The sequence below is a fragment of the Camellia sinensis genome, chromosome 13 (genome assembly GCF_055761805.1).
Source record: "Camellia sinensis isolate YWXY chromosome 13, ASM5576180v1, whole genome shotgun sequence".
In the NCBI taxonomy this organism is placed as follows: Eukaryota; Viridiplantae; Streptophyta; class Magnoliopsida; order Ericales; family Theaceae; genus Camellia; species Camellia sinensis.
Genome location: NC_138973.1, coordinates 27,689,834 through 27,710,189, shown reverse-complemented (window position 1 = coordinate 27,710,189; position 20,356 = coordinate 27,689,834). Strand labels below are relative to the sequence as shown.

At 35.0% G+C, this 20,356-nt stretch overlaps 2 protein-coding genes across 8 annotated transcripts; both read right to left on the bottom strand.

The window, feature by feature from the left end:
- Nucleotides 1-201: 201 nt before the first annotated feature.
- Nucleotides 202-10,263, bottom strand: BMY2 (beta-amylase 2). 3 transcript variants are annotated; one of them, XM_082903812.1, is made up of 10 exons: nucleotides 9,642-10,263; nucleotides 7,148-7,369; nucleotides 6,242-6,322; nucleotides 5,879-6,082; nucleotides 5,383-5,577; nucleotides 4,448-4,612; nucleotides 2,632-2,892; nucleotides 1,837-2,046; nucleotides 1,091-1,310; nucleotides 202-547 (listed from the first exon to the last, which is right to left on the bottom strand). In XM_082903812.1, exons 1-10 carry the CDS (start codon nucleotides 10,104-10,106, stop codon nucleotides 519-521), a joined length of 2,052 nt encoding a protein of 683 aa, XP_082759938.1. In that variant the 5' UTR covers nucleotides 10,107-10,263; the 3' UTR covers nucleotides 202-518. The 3 variants fall into 3 exon arrangements, with proteins under 3 accessions (XP_082759938.1, XP_082759936.1, XP_082759937.1); XM_082903810.1 differs by having other exon boundaries at nucleotides 1,091-1,157; nucleotides 9,642-10,226; XM_082903811.1 differs by lacking the exon at nucleotides 4,448-4,612 and having other exon boundaries at nucleotides 9,642-10,226.
- Nucleotides 10,264-13,893: 3,630 nt separating this feature from the next.
- Nucleotides 13,894-19,825, bottom strand: LOC114316398 (uncharacterized). 5 transcript variants are annotated; one of them, XM_028263050.2, is made up of 6 exons: nucleotides 19,279-19,825; nucleotides 16,652-17,689; nucleotides 15,736-15,930; nucleotides 15,490-15,644; nucleotides 14,584-14,694; nucleotides 13,894-14,388 (listed from the first exon to the last, which is right to left on the bottom strand). In XM_028263050.2, exons 1-6 carry the CDS (start codon nucleotides 19,429-19,431, stop codon nucleotides 14,328-14,330), a joined length of 1,713 nt encoding a protein of 570 aa, XP_028118851.2. In that variant the 5' UTR covers nucleotides 19,432-19,825; the 3' UTR covers nucleotides 13,894-14,327. The 5 variants fall into 5 exon arrangements, with proteins under 5 accessions (XP_028118851.2, XP_028118852.2, XP_028118853.2 ...); XM_028263051.2 differs by having other exon boundaries at nucleotides 15,736-15,915; nucleotides 19,279-19,774; XM_028263052.2 differs by having other exon boundaries at nucleotides 15,490-15,623; nucleotides 19,279-19,763.
- Between the last annotated feature and the right edge of the window lie 531 nt (nucleotides 19,826-20,356).

The following is a 20,356-nucleotide window of genomic DNA, read 5'->3' as shown; positions in this document are numbered from 1 at the left end:
GAAATGCTCTAAGACAAATGATTACTAAAATAGTGGCGGAAAGGTTGGAAAATTCAGCAACTTAAGCCATATTCAATTAATTGATTGCCATACTGACAACAAGAGATCAATCAATCTCAAGAAACTTTGAAGTACCTGAGACAGTATTTTGTGTAAATCGAACCAATACGAGTAGAGAAAGTAACACAAAATCACATGATGTGAGAGAAACTAGTACCAACTATCTCGTATACTAAATACTTTTTTCTAAAATACCTAATTTAATGCTTCACTTTTGCAATCAGTGCTGTAATTTGGATGAAATTACAATTATAAATTAATATAGAAAGAAAGAAAATAGGGCAAAAAATAAAATAAAATAAAAAAGGTAATCCTTAAGACAAATGATTACTAAAATACTGGCGGAAAGGTTAGAAAATTCAGCAACTTAAGCCATATTCAATATACAGATTCCATCTCCACCATGTCAGTCATCGTCTTGACTGCTAGTCAACTTGTAAAACCAGCACTTGTGCTCATCAGGGTTCTAGTTCACCTGTAATTTCTCCTGCATAAGATAACATTAAAAACAATATATGCATAACTTGTGAGGTTCCACATAATAAACATTATAAACATAAAGGAATTTATGAAGCAAAATATCCACACAAAAAAACATGGATTTCAAGAATTACACTGTATAGAGGCTGGATTAGTAAGCCCAATCAATCTGCACTAACCATGGTCATACTAGAAACTATACTATCTGATTGTAGAATGCACTCTTGTATCCAAAAATAAAAAATCTCAAATTTTGTAACAAGCACGCCCATGTTAAATCTAAATTTTGCTACTTTCAGTAGTGTGTTGGATATCATCATCCCAATTTAACTACACAACTGAAATGGGTGGAACTAATCTATAACACTTCAGATATATGCATGATTTCGTATTTTCAAACCTACGTGATCATTTGATTTTCATTTTCTTGTTAAAGCTGCATGAGAAAACTAGAACAGAGAAAAGAAGGAAGAAATTGTGATACAGAGTATCCAAACAACTGCCAAACTGAAGAAAACTAGACCACACATGATTGATTTTGAGATCATACCGTGCATGCATTTAATAAAGTAGTCCAATTCCGGGAAGCATATTGTTCCTTGAGCAAAAGGTGATGCCTGTTGATACACAAAGAACAAAAAGTGGCGACGATCAGGATCGTTTCTGGGCTTTGCGGTCTCAATTATTCTCATGTACCCTTCTCTATCATAACATGGAACTGCATTCTGACCAGCCACAGTCAATCCTCGATCCCAGGCCGAATTTAAAACCTGAATATCCGGGGGGGGGGGAAAAAACTATCAACACTCATCATATACTCAGCGCAAAAACTAAAAACGGTATTCTCCACATTACGCTCTGTTTGTTTGGGCAAAAAATATGTTTGAAGAACTTTTTCCAGAAAATGTTTTCCAAAGAAAACTTTTCTTATGCTTGCTTTCATCCTTGAAACTAATATACCAATGGTTGTAGTAGTGATGGAGGCGACGACAACGGGGCAGTGGTGGTCGTGGGGTGGGGTGATGATGACAGTGATAGTGTGGTAGCATTAGTAAAAATTTAGTCCATCAAATGTTTTCCACTAATGTTTTCCACCTTTTAAAAATGGAAAACATTTTCCATCTAAATAGGCTTGTTTTCCATTGCCTATGAAGAACACTTTTCGTTGTCTTTCGTTTTTTGTTGTACCAAACACCAGAAAATGTTTTCTACCCAAACGAAGACAGCTAGTAGAGTTACTCAACCAAAAAAGTACTATATATCCTCAGGACTCAGAGGGACAAGAAGGGTAAGCACCTGCCAACTCAAACCTTCTGGATCAGCCAATGCTTCGTCAATTTCATGACACGGAACCAGCCCTGACCAGACAAACTTCATTGTCACCGAGTATTTCTTAAGAACCTCAAAAACTGGAGAATATCCGTCCTGGTTTGTAGGGTTATAGTATCCAGATGTCAGTTCTGCCGCATGGCTTGTAGTTTTGTACCACCAATAGATGGCTGGAATCTGCACAATGTATTGTTTATTCAGAATATATTATATCTACCATCTACATAAGAAAATTATTTTCACATCTTTTATTATCTACTTGAAAATACAAACTTAATTAAGCTGTGTGTGTGTGTGTGTGCACGCAAGTGTGAAAGAATCTCACACAAGTTAGGTACATGGGTAACTGGGTTCTGGTATCACCTCCAGCAGAGAGCACTCATTCTATGTAGTATTTCCCGAATCAGAACTTCAAGAATTTCACCTTATAAACTATAATGGAAGTATTGAAGTTGTTACTGAACCAAGAGTCCTCATTCATTGAATATTCAAAGAAAAATTTATTTGCATTGCATGGGCACACATCAAAAAGTTCCATCAATCAGGAAGATGAAACCTGTGACATGGAAACTCAAAGGACAACTACGATTTGGATGATGTAAAATGATAAATTGGCACATAGCATATTTAGTGAATAAAAACTCCTCCAAGATATAATTAATTGAATCGGACATAGTTTACCATCAACTTTATACATAGGCAACAGATATAAGTTGACATCCTAAAATTACTATAGATGAATTAAATACAATTAAAAGGTACCTTTACAATTATCCTTGTGTCCTCAAATGCAAGGCTTGCAAGAGATAGGACATTATCAGCATGATCTATCAAAGACTGAGCATACCAGTGGAGGAAAAAGCGCCCATAGTAGCTATCATAATCACCTCGTTCACAGAAGAAGCCAGTTTCATGTGGTCTAGAATTGTAATGACCTGCATTATCAGGTCCCCTGGCCCAAAATGAGTGCCCACGCAATTTCGCAGCTTTTCGTAGATTTTGTTGTGAGTATTTGTCATAACACTGAAAAGTCGATGACATATTATTGGAATAGGATGGTGTTCACATAGAAAAAACAATAAAAATGACAGGTCATTCATTAAAGAGTTAATATAACTATTTAAGTACAAATTTTGTGTAGGAATGCAAATTTCACATAATAAATAAATAAAAATCAATATTAACATAATCAAGCAAAATGCACCAAAAGTTGAATTAATTGCCTGACATGATAAACAAAATAAATTTTGAGGACGGGGTAAATCATGTGGTATGGCACCTTGAGACTCATTTATAAAGATTTAGAATTTTTCCCCTCCAATTCATACAGTCCACTTAAAGAGCTAGTCAGCACTGTGCCACATCTTGCACAAGCCCTATTGGATTCTCAACTACTTTTCCATTTTCATTTATTGTAATTCCTGACATTGTTGTTTACTACTTCCCTTCTTTTCTTTTCAAGTTTCCTCAAATTTTCCAGAAACTTGATCGCCCAAGCTTTGGTCAAGAATTGAACCCAAAATTGTTGGTAGCGTTTGGTAGAGCTTTCTAGCTATGATTTGAGAATAGGAGTTGTATTTTGAGTTTGTGAGTTTTAGAATTATGATTTGAGTGTGGAAAATTTGTTTGGTGAATGAATTTTGAAAAGAGTTTTGAATTGGGTGGGGAATTTTTGATGTGACATGATATTTGATACAAAAATTTACAATTTATAACCAAACACACAATTCAAAATTCTATTAAAGCTCATAAAATTTTTTTAAAAATTCGAAAAATATTTTTTGTTAAATATATAAAAATTAGCATGTCTCAATTGCAAAAATATATATATATATTTCACTGTTCCGGACGACCGGTTAGTCCAAATTTTCCCGCCTTCGACTGAGTTTTCAAAAGTAAACGTGGAATTAATTTTTAAAAGCTGCAAACAAACCCCATAGGCAAATCAAAGGGTGGAACTAAAGTTCCAAACACAGCCGTTGACTTTTCCACAATCAGGCATTTCCAGTTTCTGAGTACAAATACATAAGAATATAGCCATTTTTATCTTCATATTTTCTTTGATACATTCTATGACATGTATTGGGCAATAAGAGTCACGAAAAAAATAAAGTTTTTGTAAATCGGTTCTTGCACATCGTGTTCATGTTCATGCCCTTTCTATAAATTAGGGAATGAATGTCAGTTCAACACAGTGGTACACAATCAACATGGAGTCTTGTTCGTGGATGGCACCCCCTTGGTGCCTTTTTTAAATATATACATGTTACTAGTAAAAAATAAAATAAAATAAAATAATAATAATATCAATAAAATATGAGCAATAGGAGACCCTTTTTTCTAATAAGTACAACAGGAGACTCTCTTGCAGTAATCTTAATGCCAAAAGGAAAGGAACAGACCTAATCTATCCACCCAATGTTGCAGCTACATGAGAAACAGTTACTTCTGTAAAATGTATTAGGAGCATAATATGCAAAGCACACAATGACCATATGCTCCAGTCCGTCAGCAGAGCTTATGTAAATAAGGAAGAAGAGAGAGGTATGCACATTGTAGCGTTTGCTTTAACGAATACCTGAAACTCACCAATACCCGGGTATCTCCAACCCATCATTTCTGAAAAAGAAGGGTACTTTAGCTCCCCAGAAGCTCCCAATCCAATTTCAACTGCAGAGATGAGACCCTCAGCAAACAAGTCATCGAACTCTGTGCGAAAGCTTCTCATGAAGTCAAAGTAGACCTGGGGGGGGGGGGGGGGGGGGGGGGGGGAGGCGAATGTCAGATAAGATAGCAATGAACTAAGAATCCATAAAGTTAGTCCCTTAGAACTGAAAATATCTACACCGCGATACCTGTCATTTGACCCTCACTTCCAAAAGACAAAGAATTGCAATATCACTATAAATTTGTCAGAGGCTCACATACAGACTAACTGAAGGTGTAAATCCCAACAACGATTAGAATGTGTTAATTTCACACTACGCACTAAGAGAAGAGGCTTAATAAGGATTCTCCTCACAAGTTATACGTCCTGGGCAATGGGCATGCACCAGTCTTCAGACAAGTAGAAAACAAACAGGTCAGAATTGACTAAGAACAGTATTAGAAAAATTGACCACTGAATTTTTACAATTTCAGCAAAGTGGATTAAAGATTAATGTTATTGAGGACACGACCAGATTTAAATATAGCAGAAGAGAATTAAGCATGTTCAGTTTAATAAAGGCAAATTAAAAAGAACAATACTAAGCTGAGAGTATCAAAGGGCCTGTGCATCCCAGTACATGAAAAAGAAATAAAAGATGACTACCATGCTTTGGTCATGCCCACATCAATTTTATGAAATACGAAAAATCAATTTTGCAACTGAACATAATCATGCCCTGAAACAAATGAGGCTTGGACTATGGAGTCACAATTGAAATAAAGAAAAACATCGATAAATTTTAAAAATTTTGTTCAGAATAAGAAGACATGACAAGTACCAATAAATAATTGATAATGTAATACCTCTATACCAGTTCTTCCTTTTAGTACTCGTTCTTTATCAATACCCCAAGATAGGCATTCAGTATTTCTCCTTCCTTCACGGTCTGTAAAAAATATATCTGGGTTCTCTTTCCCAATCTCCAAAACCCACTGGGGGAGGGAGATCAGTACACCCCTAGAATCATTTCCTCCATATTCATGGAATGCCATTACAACCTTCAGAAATGAAAGAAGAGACAACCAGCTACATTAAGGATTGTCCTTTCCATAGATTAGTTGAGATCAAGTATTCTTCAAGAAAGTATATAAAAAGCAAAAAGGTTAATGAGTCCACATCTAAAAGAGAGATTTTTCAGGGGATGATCTTGGATTGCAGTGAAAATCATGAAAAATTAAAATGTAAAGCATCTTCAAGCTTGATGTAGTCCAAATAAATTGCAGTAAAGTTACACAGTGGCAGGCTTTAGTCCTCGTACAATAATGAATTCAAACAATGAAAAGCAAAATCTTGAATGACCTGCAATTTCAGTTGGAACTCTCGGATCATGGTAAATAGTTCCCTGTATCCACACCATTCATACTTCTGTGGGTTCCAACCTTCAACGATACCCCACCAACAATCGACGACGACACCATCTACATGTGAAGACTTCAGATGCCTCAACTCCTGCCTAACACCTTCAGGATCAACCAACTGGCAGAAATTGTTGATTACACCAGTCTGGCATAGCAAAATTTACCAATTCCATCATCAATTGCAAAAGTTAAAAGAGAGAAAATAAAGCACAGAAAAGAAAAGGTATTAAAAGTTGAAACATGCTTGACAAGCACCGTAAATGTACAAACAAATAGAGAATCAACTAGAAAAGTAGCCACTTACAGCAAGCATCACATAAACAGGGACATACGGAGTTCCTGTAAAGTCAGTTCCATGCTCCCTGGAACCAACATCATGCATAAGCTGCAAAATTCAATCATGTTATCAAGGGTGCTTACCTCGTTCAGGTTAAACATTGCAACAATATGTCACCATTCAGTGACTGATATGTATACTAACTACAAAGTCACTAATATATAATTATTCAATTTAATACTTAGGGAAGCTTAATATTAAAAACAATCCATTAATCATATAGATTAGGCAAAGTTCAATATAACATGTATAAAGATTTATAGCTAATAACATAGATATCTAAACCAGTATGCTACTTACATAAAATATAAAAGACCTCAAGAGTTTTTTTTTTTTTTTTTTTTTTTTGCCATGGGGCTAGGTAGGTCACAACCTCTTAAGAATTCATTATACAAATCAAAACATAGAATGAACTGTATGCAGCTATACATTTATCATATTAGATTGCTATCCACAGATGCACAAAAACTGAAACTTATTTTATGTCTTAGCAAGACAAAAATTGTTTCCAGTGATTTTACTTGAGCTATATAAAACCTAGTTAAAAAATAGGGAAGGGAAAGGCTAGTGGGTTAGCAATAAATGTTCAACAGGAGTAAGCAGCAATATGTGAACAATTCTGCAATACTTAAAAGCCCAACAAGTACAAGAAAAATATAAAACACAACAAATCGAAGTATAGAAAAGGAAAAATAAAACAAAGAATACTACTAAATTGTAGCATCGCAAAGGAAGATACAAAATTGGTAAGGGAGTTGTTCTTAGTAAATGTCCAAGAGTTGAAGGGGGAGCTAAAAATGGGTTCTTAAATACCAAAATCAAACAATGTACTAGAAGCTCTATATACCGCATTAGCAAGGACAAGAAAATTACCTGATCAGCCCCCAAGCATTCAGATGAATTCATGGGGCTTGCACTTGTATATTTTTCACTCTTTGTATCCCTCTCTGCAACTACAACAGAATCAAGTGACGCTGGTGATAAGCTCTCATCAATTCTGAGAACAGATGGCTGACAATCTAATGTAGCTTTCACGGAGCAATTTTTCAGTGAACTAGAAGACAGTGGGCTTCCAACCCTAACAGGAAACGTCCCCTGTGCATAAATCAGGATCATAAATTATGATAATAAAATTATCAAGTTATTATGACAAATACATGCAAAGAAAATATGCTTTGCTATAGATGCATAGGGTTCTTAGCCAACTAGAGACAACATATAAAGCAACACTAAGTAAACAGCTTCAACTTCCCAAAATCACAACTGCATTAAGATATTCTTCTCCTAGCAAGAAGTATTAGGACCTAAAAAACAACATAACCACACTTTCAAATTGCCTTCACTTGGATTCCGAATAAAGTCCATACATCAAGCAAATGCCAAGCAAAAGATATTTCCAACAATATAAACTGAAAGAAATTCCTATAAAAAATTTCTTTTCTTTTCTTTTCCTTTTTTTATTTTTTTTTTATTTAGAAAAACATGCAAAAATCTAAACTTGTTAATCATGCAACTTAAGTTTGCTTGTGGCATGTTGAGCTTTGTTAATGTGATAATGGCATCAGATAACTCATAGTTTCAATTGTGATGGTTATGAAAGAAAACAGGTAGTGCACAAATGTAGTCAACAGATAGAATTATGCAATTTTACATCACTGCATTTCATTTATTATGTTTTGTTTCTCTTTCCAAATGTCAAACCAAGGTTGGGGCATAATGGTGCTTAAATCTGTGTCAAAGCCTTTGTTTTCGAACAAAGGAAACCTCTTAGTTACAGGAATCTGCTACTGCAGGTGATGTTTCCGCTCTAGAACTGCAATTCTGTGATTCAGAGTAAGAATTGTGTTCCTAGCAAGATAGAATCACGGTCCCGACTTCAAGCTTCCTTGAAGTTCAACTCCTCATCGATAGTTCAATTTCAAGCTTCCTTGAAATACTTAAGATTCCTACACATCACTTGGAACTAAATTGAGAATAGAAGAAAAGATAAAATGCTAGTATGATACTTGTAAAAATAGTGGGTATAGGGCATGGAAACTTTAGCTGTACTGCTTTTAAAAAATTAAAAATGAAAGGGGACACATCTTATTTTTTGGGTGAATAAGACACCCTATATACAAAAGCTATAAGAATAATGAAAAAAGCTCAATGCCAAAATTGAGATTAGCCAAAATAAAGTCAAGCAGCAAAAAATAGGATTCACAAAAATACTCTTTTACACCAAAAATGAAAGCTATGCAAAAAAAAAAAAAAAAACCTTCTTAAGCTTGTGTACTCAGTACTCCTAACTTGGCATCTTCAAAAATGCATTAGTTTATTTCCCTCCACAAACACAACAGAACACACAATGGACCAATCATCCAAGCTTTCTTCCTCCTTTTCACCTTACAACTACTATTTCTCCAACACTCCAACAACTCCTACACTGACCCTAGCATTGCCCACTTGAACCCAAAAGTAGAAAGCAAAAAATCTCATAACACCTTAGCATTGGAACAATGAATAAGGATGTTAATCAAATGGTTATTGGTAAGAATGAAATCCAAAATTGCTGTCCAAAAAAAAACACCAAAAATAAAGAGCTCAACTATCTAGTTACGCAATCCATGGATGTATCAATCAATCTCCACATATTACTGACAAAAACACTCAAATACATTTTTTTACCTAACATACAATGCCACCCACAGATCCAGAGAAAAAACACTCAATTTTTTTTTTCCCTTTCTTTAACAAGTAACATACTGCATAAACCCCGCACCTCGGCCTCATTGGGGAAGTAACGTTTTTAGCCTAAAAGTTAAAAAGTCATTAAAAAAATCAAAAAGCCATCATCCTATACCAAAAAGTCAAAAATTTCCTTTCTTCTTTACTTTTCACACGTCTTTTTGTAAAAAATCAAAAAATCATCCCAAACATACTAATTTTTTTTACATCATATTTTAGCCGAAAAACAAAAAAACTACTAAAAAAGCGTGTTCGCAGACGAGGCCTTCTAATTTCTCATGTTCTACAAAATTCTTATACTTGGATGTTCTACATTGCAAGAACAAAATCAAATCCTCTATGACTGAAAACATGAACTAGAAAAATGCCCATATCACTTCTACATATATGTACTAAAAGAAATTTCACGATAACAAGAGGTAAAACAGTCGTGCTCTCAGAATTCAAAGAAATTTCAAGGAAAAGAGGATTGTTAAATTCAGAAGCAATAGTAATTCTACAGATGAATTGTAACAAACACTTACTAAATTGTAAAGTAGGAGAAATCAACAACAGAAACGAGTTCAAACGCAAAATTGAAGTCAAAACTACACAATTCGAGAGAGAGAGAGAGAGAGGGTAGGTCAAAATGAAAGGGAACCATTTGGGAAGGAGGAGGAGAGGAGCGATAGGTGGTGCCATCGGAATCAACGGTCCAACCAGCCTCGCGAGCAAGGGCGGCGAGGACATCGTTCATGTCGGCGCGAGCGGGGAGAGGGAAGTTGCCGTACTGGCGGAGGCCGGCGAGCATGCGGCTGGTGATGGCCCGGCGGTGGCGTTCACGGAGCTTGGTGCGCTCCTTCTCCTTCTCCCTCTCCTTCTTCCCCTTGGCAACTCCACTGGACGAAGAGGCGGCGGCAGCGGAGGCAGCACCCATGGCCACCGCCGCCGCCGCGGCAGTGGCGGCGAAGCCGCGGGGGCGGCGGGGCTGAGGGTGGGGGTGAGATTGGGGTTGGAAAGGGTGAGGGTGGGGGTGGGGTTGTTGGGGGTAGAGGTCGGAGCTGTGGTCGCTTTGGGGGTCCAGATCTTGTTTCAGGTGTTGATTGTCGTTGTTGTTATTGTTCATTTCTGCAACATTTGCTCTCTCTCTCTCTCTCTCTCTCTCTCTCTCTCCCTCTCCCTCCTTCACTCTTCTGTTTCGCTCTTCACTGTCTCTTTTCTTTTTTTTTCTTTTTTTTCTTTTTGTTTTGTTGGGTTGATGCACTTGATGGATGGAGAGCCAAATTACAGTCTTGTTCCCATTGATTTTTCTTTTTTCTATTCAACAAAAATGGATATGGAGGAGTCTTTTGGAACAATGCTAAAATGTTAATTTTTTAGTTTTTTAATTTTTTTTTAATCAAAGAAATCAGTTTTTTTTATCCAAAACAATTAATTTTTTACCCAAAAAAAAGTGAAAAAGTCAATTTTTTTTCAACTTTCCAAAACACCACAAAGATAGGCTACTTCAACATATTCGTCAGAGAGTATTATCTCTTAGCACTTACAGCTGCAGGGAGTCTCACTGTATCTACGTCCGGGCCAAAACTTAGCCTTTTGCATACTTCAAGTGCTAAAGAGTATGTTTAGCCTCAATAAGAAATTATTAAAACTCGAACTCAAACCTTGAGCGAGGAATTCGAATATCTTATCCATTGAACCAACCCCCTATTAGTATTAATTTTTCAATCTCATTTGCGAAGAAAATATATAGTCGATGCTACTTGCACCAATTAGTATATCAATATATACTATGATATTATTATTTTACGTTGTATTTGCTTAGGAGATTAAAGAGGGATTTGAAAAGAGAAAGAAAAAAAATGTATGAAATATAGGTATATTTTATTTACATTTCACTTACTTTTTCCATTTGTCTTTCCAAATCTCTTCTCAAATCCGTCAATCAAACACACCATTAAAATTATGATCTCACATATTATACAAATTATAAAAAATCAAAATCTCTGAAATTATATCATATCATTTATTAATATACTAATTGATACATATAATATTACTCTTATATAATAGTTCTAAAGTGCCGTGTAGTCATATTCTTTCAGTAATTATCATTCATTATGCCTTTTATGCTACTTAATCATCTAACACAAATAATCAATATTTCACGTTCTCTATCAATTATATTATCATGAAAATTACTGTATTATTAGACTATTAAGAGTATTTGGAATGATCTAAATAAACATATTTTTTAATTTTTTATAAAAAAAGATATAAAAAATAAAGAAATAATATAATCTAAAAATAAATAAATTACACTTTTAGAGGAAACCAAATAATACTGAATAATCACCCGTCATTTACATATTTTGTTTCGTTTGGGTTTTTGGTAAATTACACCCCAACAATGCTACAGACCCCCAGTATGGACGACCCCCACCGACCCCCCAGTGCCACGTGTCAGCCTGGGATTGGCCGGGAACTCAAAAAAAAAAAAAAAAAAAAAACTGGTTTTTTTGCCCAATCATGGGCGACCCCCAGCACCCCCAGCTGGGGGTCCAAGTCATTTTTCAATTACACCCACTTCAATAATTTCAGCGTGATATTTTACTTTTGTCCATAAGGGGCGTTTGGTTGCGGGATCTCAAAAGGAGATTTAGAGGTTGTTTAGGATGTTTTAAATAAGTGTATTTTTTAAATTTTTAGACTAAAAAATTGAGGAAAAAATATGATAATTTGAAATAATTTTTTGACTTTTTACGAAAAAATATGTATTAAAAAATTATGTAATTTAGTATATAGGAGAAGGGAGAGAAAAGCAGTTGGCAGACTAACATATAGGATATGCCTACCTCTTTTTTCGAACATTGAATTGGACGGTGATGTTCAGCTCGTGGAGGCCCACCATGGGTCTCATTTTGGTAATCGGAACCGTTTAATGTGTAGAACTCGTCGAGTATTATATATTTATAAAAAATCACATTAATCGGATATCGATAGCTATCTGATCGGATTAGTTTTTTGTCAACCGTTAACTATAATACCATCTATTTTTTTATACAAAACTGATTTGATCATGTAATTAGCGATATTCGATCAACGTGATTTTCAATAAACATATAGTACTCGACGAGTTTTACACATTGAATGGTTCAGATTATCAAAACGGGACCCGTGATGGCCCCCACGGGCCGAATAGCACCGTCCTTAAGCTTGTCTCCGCCTATGTAATTTGTTCTCACCAAAATCAAGTAAAGGCAACTCATGTCAGAGTGAGTTGTACTTTTTTGTGTAAATTTTTTTTTTTAAAAAATTTTTGGCGAATAGTGATAATTTTTTAACTTTTTTAGCCTCCGTTTAGGATGTGGGTTGGTTTTTTGGCTTTTTGACTTTTTTAGCAATTTTAGCCTGGGCTAAAAAACTTGGTTTGGGAAAGTTTTTTTGACTTTTTTGACTTTTTTGTGAGAGAAGAGTGGAATGATTAAGGGTTGGATATGAGATTTTGTTTGTTGCGGCTAAAATAGTCTATTTTATTTTTTGTGACTAAAATAGCTAAAAAAGCCTGAAAACCTTCTTCTCAAACAGTGCCTTAGTAATTTTTTGTATTCTTTTAAAGATGCCAAACCAAGCTTTTGAATGGTTTTGAAAAGTAGATTAATTTTTTTTAACTTTTTATAAAAAATATATAAAAAAAAAAACCAAAGAAGCGATTTGGCTTAAAAAAAAAGTTAAAACTTTTCAATAGAAGTCTTAATTGGTCATTCATGAAATTCATTTCAGTATTTGTTTCACAATCTGACAATGGAATAAATGTCGAATTAGACAAATTGCGGATAGATCAAAAAAATTGTTACATCTCAATTTGGGATGAAGAGCTTATGAAGTCCACCACAATATTTATTTTAATGATGGGAACTATTTATTTCGTAAAGGTCTTAATATATATCATTAAAAATAAATAAATAAATAATTGAATCAATTTGATTGTTGTAACATTTTAATTTTATCATGTTTGTTTTTAAAAAATAAATAAAAATCTATTTTTATAAATATAATTATGATGTCTATTATTTTAATGTATTGATCTATTTTTTATGCCACGTTTGGCAACATGTTATTTTAGTAATTTTTTGATGTTTTGGCTAAAATATGAGATTAAAAAAATTAGTATGTTTAGAATGAATTTTTAGTTTTTTATCAAAAAATTTACAAAAAATAGAGAGAAAATAAAATATTTAACTTTTTGACACAAGTTATAGATTTTTTTAGTAATTTTTTGACTTTTAAACTAAAAGTGTTACATGTCAAACGAGACCTAGTTGTACTTTTAGTTAGGTTTATGGATGTTATAGCTAATGTGTTGGATCTATAATGTCATTTTGTACATATTATTTTTTAATTGTGTAGTGATTGCTATTTTAATTTAGATAACGTGTATAGTTTGTTAATTACGGTCAAGATGTTGTTTGTGATGTTTAAAAAGTTGGTTATATTCCAAGGATTGAATGGTAATCTATCAAAATAGGTGCAAAATCATTTGTAGCATGAAAATGAGGGTAATTTTGTCTAGAATTTCTTAGAAATTGTAATTTTTAAAAATTACAAAATCCTGATAGGGGTATTTTGATCAATATCATGTAATTATATTCTAATCATCATTCCAGCATACCAAACATAGGAATCAGAATAACAATTTCATTCTTAGATTTATATCGAAATGGGAATGACTATTCCAACCTCATCCCATTCCCACATAATTTCATTACAGTCAATCAGGTAATAAATACATTTAAATTTTTGGATGATTTGATAAATTGAGTTGAATCTGATAATAGTTAGCAATTACTTTCATAAGTAGTTAATAATATGGGCATTTTTGAAAGAGAAAACAAAAAAACGCGTCACCAAGCTTCACAACAATATGAGTTGTGTGTTTTATATAATAGAATATTAAACAAATAAAATAGAGAGAGATAACAGTCTCAAGGCTCATTCGGTAGACAAGACAACATGATCATTTCAGACACCAAGAAGCATTTAGGAAACCAGATAGTAATCAAAGAATTACACAGAAAGCCCTTCTGATGAAGATTCTCTCTCTCTCTCTCTCTCTCTCTCTCTCTCTCTGTGTGCAGCTTCCAAGATTTCAAAGGGAGAGATCAGGCATGGCATGAACAGTTCAGTCCATTTCTACCAGTCTTTAATGTATGTTTTTTATGTGCAACCAAAAAATTTAACAAGCCAACAAGAACCATAGCAGCAGAAAAAGACAGAACTTCTCAAACCATCAGCACTAAACTGCAAAACATCTTGTTTTTGCTTGAGAACCTGCAAATTGGTCGCCTTAATTCTCCAATGTCACAGAATCAGGTCTGCAGATATCTCCACGACAAAGCGGACATACGCTGTACATTATATGAGTAAGCCAAATGTTACATGTAAATACTTCAATGACAGTTGCTAAAAATTTTGGCAACAGTGAAATATGCACTTTTAGCCATTGCAGCAAAAAAAACTTCAAAAAGGACGGACTTAAAAATTGAATGGGCTGCCTAGGATGGAGAAAATCTTGTTCGTAAAAATATGAGCCAAGTCCGTACCTGTGAACCTCTTTGAGCCATTTGTCCACACATGTTCTGTGAAATTCATGGTGGCAAGGTAGAATCCTCATGCTATCTCCTTCCTCATATTCAACAAGGCATATGTAACATCTGTTAAAGCAACGGATTACCCAAAGTTAAATGGTGAATAATCTAGTCAAATTTGGAGGAAAGTAAATCTAACCAAGAGAGAAAATTGGGGGAGGGGAGGGTGGCGAACAGATACCAAGCATTTATGTCGTCATGGAGATAGCATATTTGAGCATTCCTGCTCATATAAATGTATTTTCATGCTTTACATACGCACCCGCAAAAAAAATAAATAAAATAACAGGGAAAAAAAGCCAAGGATTCAATAACTAAACTATTATCAAATTCATTTCTGCTTAGTGGGTTTTTGGGCAACTTCTGCTCTTCAGTTACGTGATTTCCACGCACAACCAACTCTCAATTTATCACGAAGCCACTCAAATAAGCTTAAACTAAAGTTTTTGACTCTCCTATGGGTCTGATATTCCTTGCATTGAGGAACATATGTTTTCAACATTCCCCTCATGCCTTGGCCCTACATCTGATCCTTTGTCTTGTCCAGGACCAAGGAACTAGACTTCCCCATTGCTCACACAAGCCAACATCTTGGTACTTTGACTAGAAAAAACTTTGTTTTCTTTTAACTTCACAAAATAATGCGAGAAAATAAATTAGCTACATGAATTCACACTAGCACACTTCCAACAGGACCACCTATGATTTATGACAGCAGGAAAAAAGATAATTTCAGAGCAAACTAGCAGTCTCGATCTGTTAAAAAAGTTTTCGTATTGAAATGAAGAATGAACCACTTCCATTTGAATTCTTCATAGTAAGCTGAAAATCATCAAATAAAAGTGAAACATGAATACTTACTGTGCAGCCTCCTCATTCAGATGCTTTTGGGATTTACTATACAATTTCGTAGGCAGAGATTCCACAACTTCGTTAGGTGCAGGCACAGATCCAATTGAAGACACAGAAGGCCGAGAAGATAAAACTACAGATTGCTGGTGAATTTCATCCAGAACCTAATTAAGATATGTATAAAAGATTCAACTTGTATAAAATAATGCAAAATGAGAATATTGGAAGTGTCATCCTCATAACAGGCAAAATTACCTCAAACAAAGCTTCAGCTAACATGACAATTCTCGATATGCTAGCCCTAGCACCGGTGTCATCATTTGAATTAACATCTCGATTCCTAATACGACATGCACAATGACCTGTCCGATGTTGACCAGATATGATGCAAGACCTCTCATGTCCAGACAGGTTCTCGAAACGGCTGCCCAACCGCTGAAGAGCACGGACCTAAAGTTCGTCATTCATTTATAAAATGTTACATCAAGAAAACACGAAACTAGACACACACTGGCTCAGAAATACTGGTCATAAGAAGACACACACTGGCTCAGAAATACTGGTCATAAGAAGACACCTTAGCACAACTCAACGGATGGTAAAGCTATAGCTGAGAAGTTAAATACAATGCAGGATGAGTCCCCCTCAAAGGGTAAAACAAAGATCAAATATCATATATAAACAATTAGGTAGCGTTTGGTTCACTTAAATGAACATGGATTGGAATGGAATAATCATTCCTTAACCTCCTTATGGAATGACCATTCCCTTACAATGAGAAATGATGATTCCATTTGCAATGTATTTTTCATAATTTTTTTAGTGAACCAAACTTGAGAATGAATATTCTAATGGAATAATCATTTCATTCCAACTCATTCCAATTAACCAAACTTAGCATAAGGTTGATATTTTGGCAGACTAATGTTCTAGACAGCAAAATTGGCGAAATGGAAAGGCTTAAAAAGCCGTGCATCCTTAACAAAAGATCTGGCTATGCAGGGTAAAAATAGTTGCAAGTCTATCAATATAAGCAGAAATATTCCACTCTAAGATCTCTTTATTTATTTTTTATTTTTTATTTTTTATTTTTTTGCATTCTATTATCAAACAAATTACCTTTAATAATTAATATCTGTCAATAATTTGTCAGTGCAAAAAATATACAAACCTGAGATCGTATTCTTCGTCTCCGTTCTAGGAAATTTGATCTATGTTCCAAGAGATCATGATATCTCGCTTCTCCTGCATGCGTGGTTTCCATTTCATAATCTTGACTAGTGTATAATGAGCTAGGCATGCCAGATGAAGTAAAAACAGAAGAAGTGGATGAGATCAAGGCGTTCTCAATGGATGCTGATACCCTTGTTCCACCACGCTGAATAGCATCTCTTACTTCCCTCTCTTGTTGCAAAGGAGAAAATGGCAAGTCAGGAAATGATGATCTCCGAAGAACTCTGTCACGGAGTCTTCCAACACTTAAGGTTCTACTGAAGCGAACATTCCGTTCCACAGGTTCTCGAGCTCCAATCTGTCTATCAGTAAGTCTTGTCTCCATAATCTCTATATCAGTATGGTTTCTTTGAGAACGCAAATTTACATTGAAATCAACTCTAGGATTATTGACCTCGCTGGCCACATTTAGCTGATTGGCTATCAAATTATCAGAAAATCCATTTGTAGGATTTGACTCTAAGCTACGAGAAGCGAAGTCTTCGTACTGTGGAGAGGGTGACCTATTCATAAGGCATGCAGGCAAGAAGTCTCGACCTCGTGAAGATCCATTTCTGTTGACCGAGCCACGGGCAGGACCTGTGTGTCGATGAAGCTCTCCCTCTTCATTTGAAATCGTGAAATTTGTCGATACTCCAGGATAAGCCCTTGATGACCCTACACTTGTTGCTCTGCTTAGCCTGAAGCTTGCATTACCAGGGCACAAGCTGAAGCGAGAAAGAAAGTGATTTGAAGGGCTCAATGACCGAGTAGAGGAAGCTCTGGAAGAACTACCAACTGCTCTAGAGACAGTATCTGAAAGGTTTGGTTGACCCAACTCATCAAGCTCAGTGCTAGAAGATATACAGGCTCTTTCATCAGGTTGGTCAGCTTTAACTTTACTGTAACATTCAGCTTTCACTTGATCTGAGTCTGATTTAATCTGGTTGGCAATTAGGTCGTTACAACCATTTTCTTTATTATGATGATCAGAAACCTAAAACATGAATTAGATATCAATTTAATTATTGAAGAATTAATCCCACATTAGTGCAGACTCTATATACTAAAATAGATGATGGTTCAAACACATCTATTCTAATTGCAAGATGGTACACAAAAAAATGTGTAGGTTGACTGATATCAGTTTTACTTTCTAAAAAACGCATTTACAGATTGTGTTATGCATGCTTTGCAACCAAATGAAAAATAGATCATTCCACTTCAAATTTCACAGTGTTGACACAGGTTTAGCTAGTCACTCAAGGTAGCGCCCAGGCTTAATAAACCTTTTCATCGCACTAGTTAATAAATGCAAAATAAATATGAACACTTCAAGATGTCTGAATCAAGAGGAGTTTTAGGATTTAGCATGGTCAAGGACGCAGTGGATCAGTATTTGATAGTTAACAGAAGAGAGGAGAATGAGGAGTTATACACAGGAGAGATGGGTAGGTCTATGCATTAATCACCAGATATATGCATATTTGTTTGACTAAATTTATCTCAACAATCAAAGTTATGTCTTGGAGATATCTTTGTAGAGCTATAGGTATGTGATGGCACTCTGTCCAGCAGACAATTTCCTTTACCAAGTAATTTTCAAGCACAAGGACTGAAACTGGACAAGTTATTAGTCTTGTTTCACTGATATTTTAGTTACAAGCCCGCTACACTCACAAGGTAAGGTTTTGGGGGCAATTAAAAGAAACCGAGACAAAATATTATCTGATCATTGAGTGAGTCCAAATGAATAGAGGCCGCACCTTCCCATTTACAGACTTCATTGGCACAGGCAGAAATGTGAAAGTAAGAAATTGTAAAATATGCAAACAGACAGTACACGCCAAATTGATCAACGTCTGTTCTATTCTATGAAAAATTTAGTGATTTATAACTATCAAAACTAATAAAAATGATAATAATTACATTTGAAATATAATTAAAAATTGTTCCTTGGTGCCCTATGGGCAATGCTATGATAAAGACGGATAACCAACTACAATATGTTATGCAATGAACCAACTATAATAATTAGAAATTAAAACTTGTCCTTGGTGCCCTATGAAGCGATGATTAAGATGTTACATGTATAACTAATTACTATAGGTTATGCGATAAACCCTATGTAAAGCTAGTTTATGGTTCATCACATACATATCAAACCACAAAATATATTTTTTTTCCCCTTCCAAGCTTGAAGCCAGAATATTGTAACTCAATGAATGATCATATATACCTAACTTGGGTTTCATTCATGGCACACATCCCAACTTGGCAAAAGCCAATCTTAAGCATATAAATCAGTAGACAAGCCAAATTTTCGATTTTGCCACTGAATTTTTGATCAAATAAACCTCTGTACTTTATGTGCTCCTTTCTGTTGTTCTTCAAATACTAAGCAAATGAAAACTGAACATTTTCAAGTTTGTCTTCCACACCAATGACTCAGTCCCAATCTCAATGCAGTTAAATCATCAAACCATACATACCCAGAAAAGAAAAAGCTACACACACAATGTAATAGATCAAAAAAGGTATAAACTTTCCATATGCATAGAATTGAATGGGGTTTGATAAAGTGACCTGCTCATCATTGTCACTGTCTTGAGATCCAGACGAGGGTGTAAGACACGAAGATTGGAACACTCTGCTTCCTCTGGATCGACTCCGACGAATTTTAGAAGACGATGAAGACGAGGACTCAGCAGCATTGGGTTTGCTACTGCTCGATCCCATCTCAACCCAACACCAACGGCTTCAAAGACCCACCAATCTTCACATGACCAACCAGAGAAAAAACCCAATTCTAGATCCAAAAGCTACTGCATTGCCTCCATTTCAACATAGAAAGGAAAGGGATCTGATAGGGATTTTGGGGAGGAGAGAGAATGTGGAATTGGGTTAAGAGAGAGAGAGAGAGAGAGAGAGAGGAGGGGTGGGTTTGAAAGAAGTGTTGCTTTTGAGCAAAGAAAAGAAAGAAAATATGGGAGACTGTGTGTGTGTTGTGGTTGTGTGGAGTGTATTTGAATAGGAAAAGGGACATCTTACAAGAACATGGCGTTTTCTATGCCTGTATTTTGGGGATATTTGTAAATCAAATGATTATATATTATATATCATTGGAAAATTCAATTCAAATTGTTTTTTTTTTTTTTTGGCTTTTGATGAGGTGGCAATTTTTCGGGTCGGACTCGGATCGTTTCCATGGATATGATTTGGACTGGACCAGGTTGGGCCACCCTCTCCTTGGTCCTGTCAATGTTCGAAATAATAGCCTGGACTGGATTGGACTGCGGTGAGGTGGTGTTTGGAGTGGGAATAAAATAGTTAATTAAATTTTAAAAAGTTGATAAAATCTGAAAGAAATTAATTTTCAAACACCCCATGTGTATTTTTGGTTTGTCTTTTAAAAAACGAAAAGGCATTGGCCATGCTTGAAAAGAGAATTAGTTTAAAATAATTAATAAGACAAAATATCATATTTAATTTATAATTATTTTATATTTTCTCTTATAATCATCCAATCAACTATCAAAATAAATAAATAACAACTAACTTTTCAAACATAACTTTTTTAATCAAATTAAAATAGTAAAAAAATAAAATAACTAACTTCCCAAAGAAAACCAAAATATATACGAAATTGGAGTAATGACATTAT

Excerpts from the sequence above, each read along its gene's own strand:
- BMY2 (XM_082903812.1), bottom strand. The coding sequence starts at position 10,106 with ATGAACAATAACAACAACGACAATCAACACCTGAAACAAGATCTGGAC. Across the intron at positions 5,578-5,878 it reads AGTTCCAACTGAAATTGCAG|GTTGTAATGGCATTCCATGA; the intron begins GTCATTCAAGAT and ends TCATTTCTGAAG. Across the intron at positions 2,893-4,447 it reads CGGGTATTGGTGAGTTTCAG|TGTTATGACAAATACTCACA; the intron begins GTATTCGTTAAA and ends TCGACTTTTCAG.
- LOC114316398 (XM_028263050.2), bottom strand. The coding sequence starts at position 19,431 with ATGGGATCGAGCAGTAGCAAACCCAATGCTGCTGAGTCCTCGTCTTCA. Across the intron at positions 15,931-16,651 it reads GACGAAGAATACGATCTCAG|GTCCGTGCTCTTCAGCGGTT; the intron begins GTTTGTATATTT and ends GACGAACTTTAG. Across the intron at positions 14,695-15,489 it reads CTGAATGAGGAGGCTGCACA|ATGTTACATATGCCTTGTTG; the intron begins GTAAGTATTCAT and ends TTGCTTTAACAG.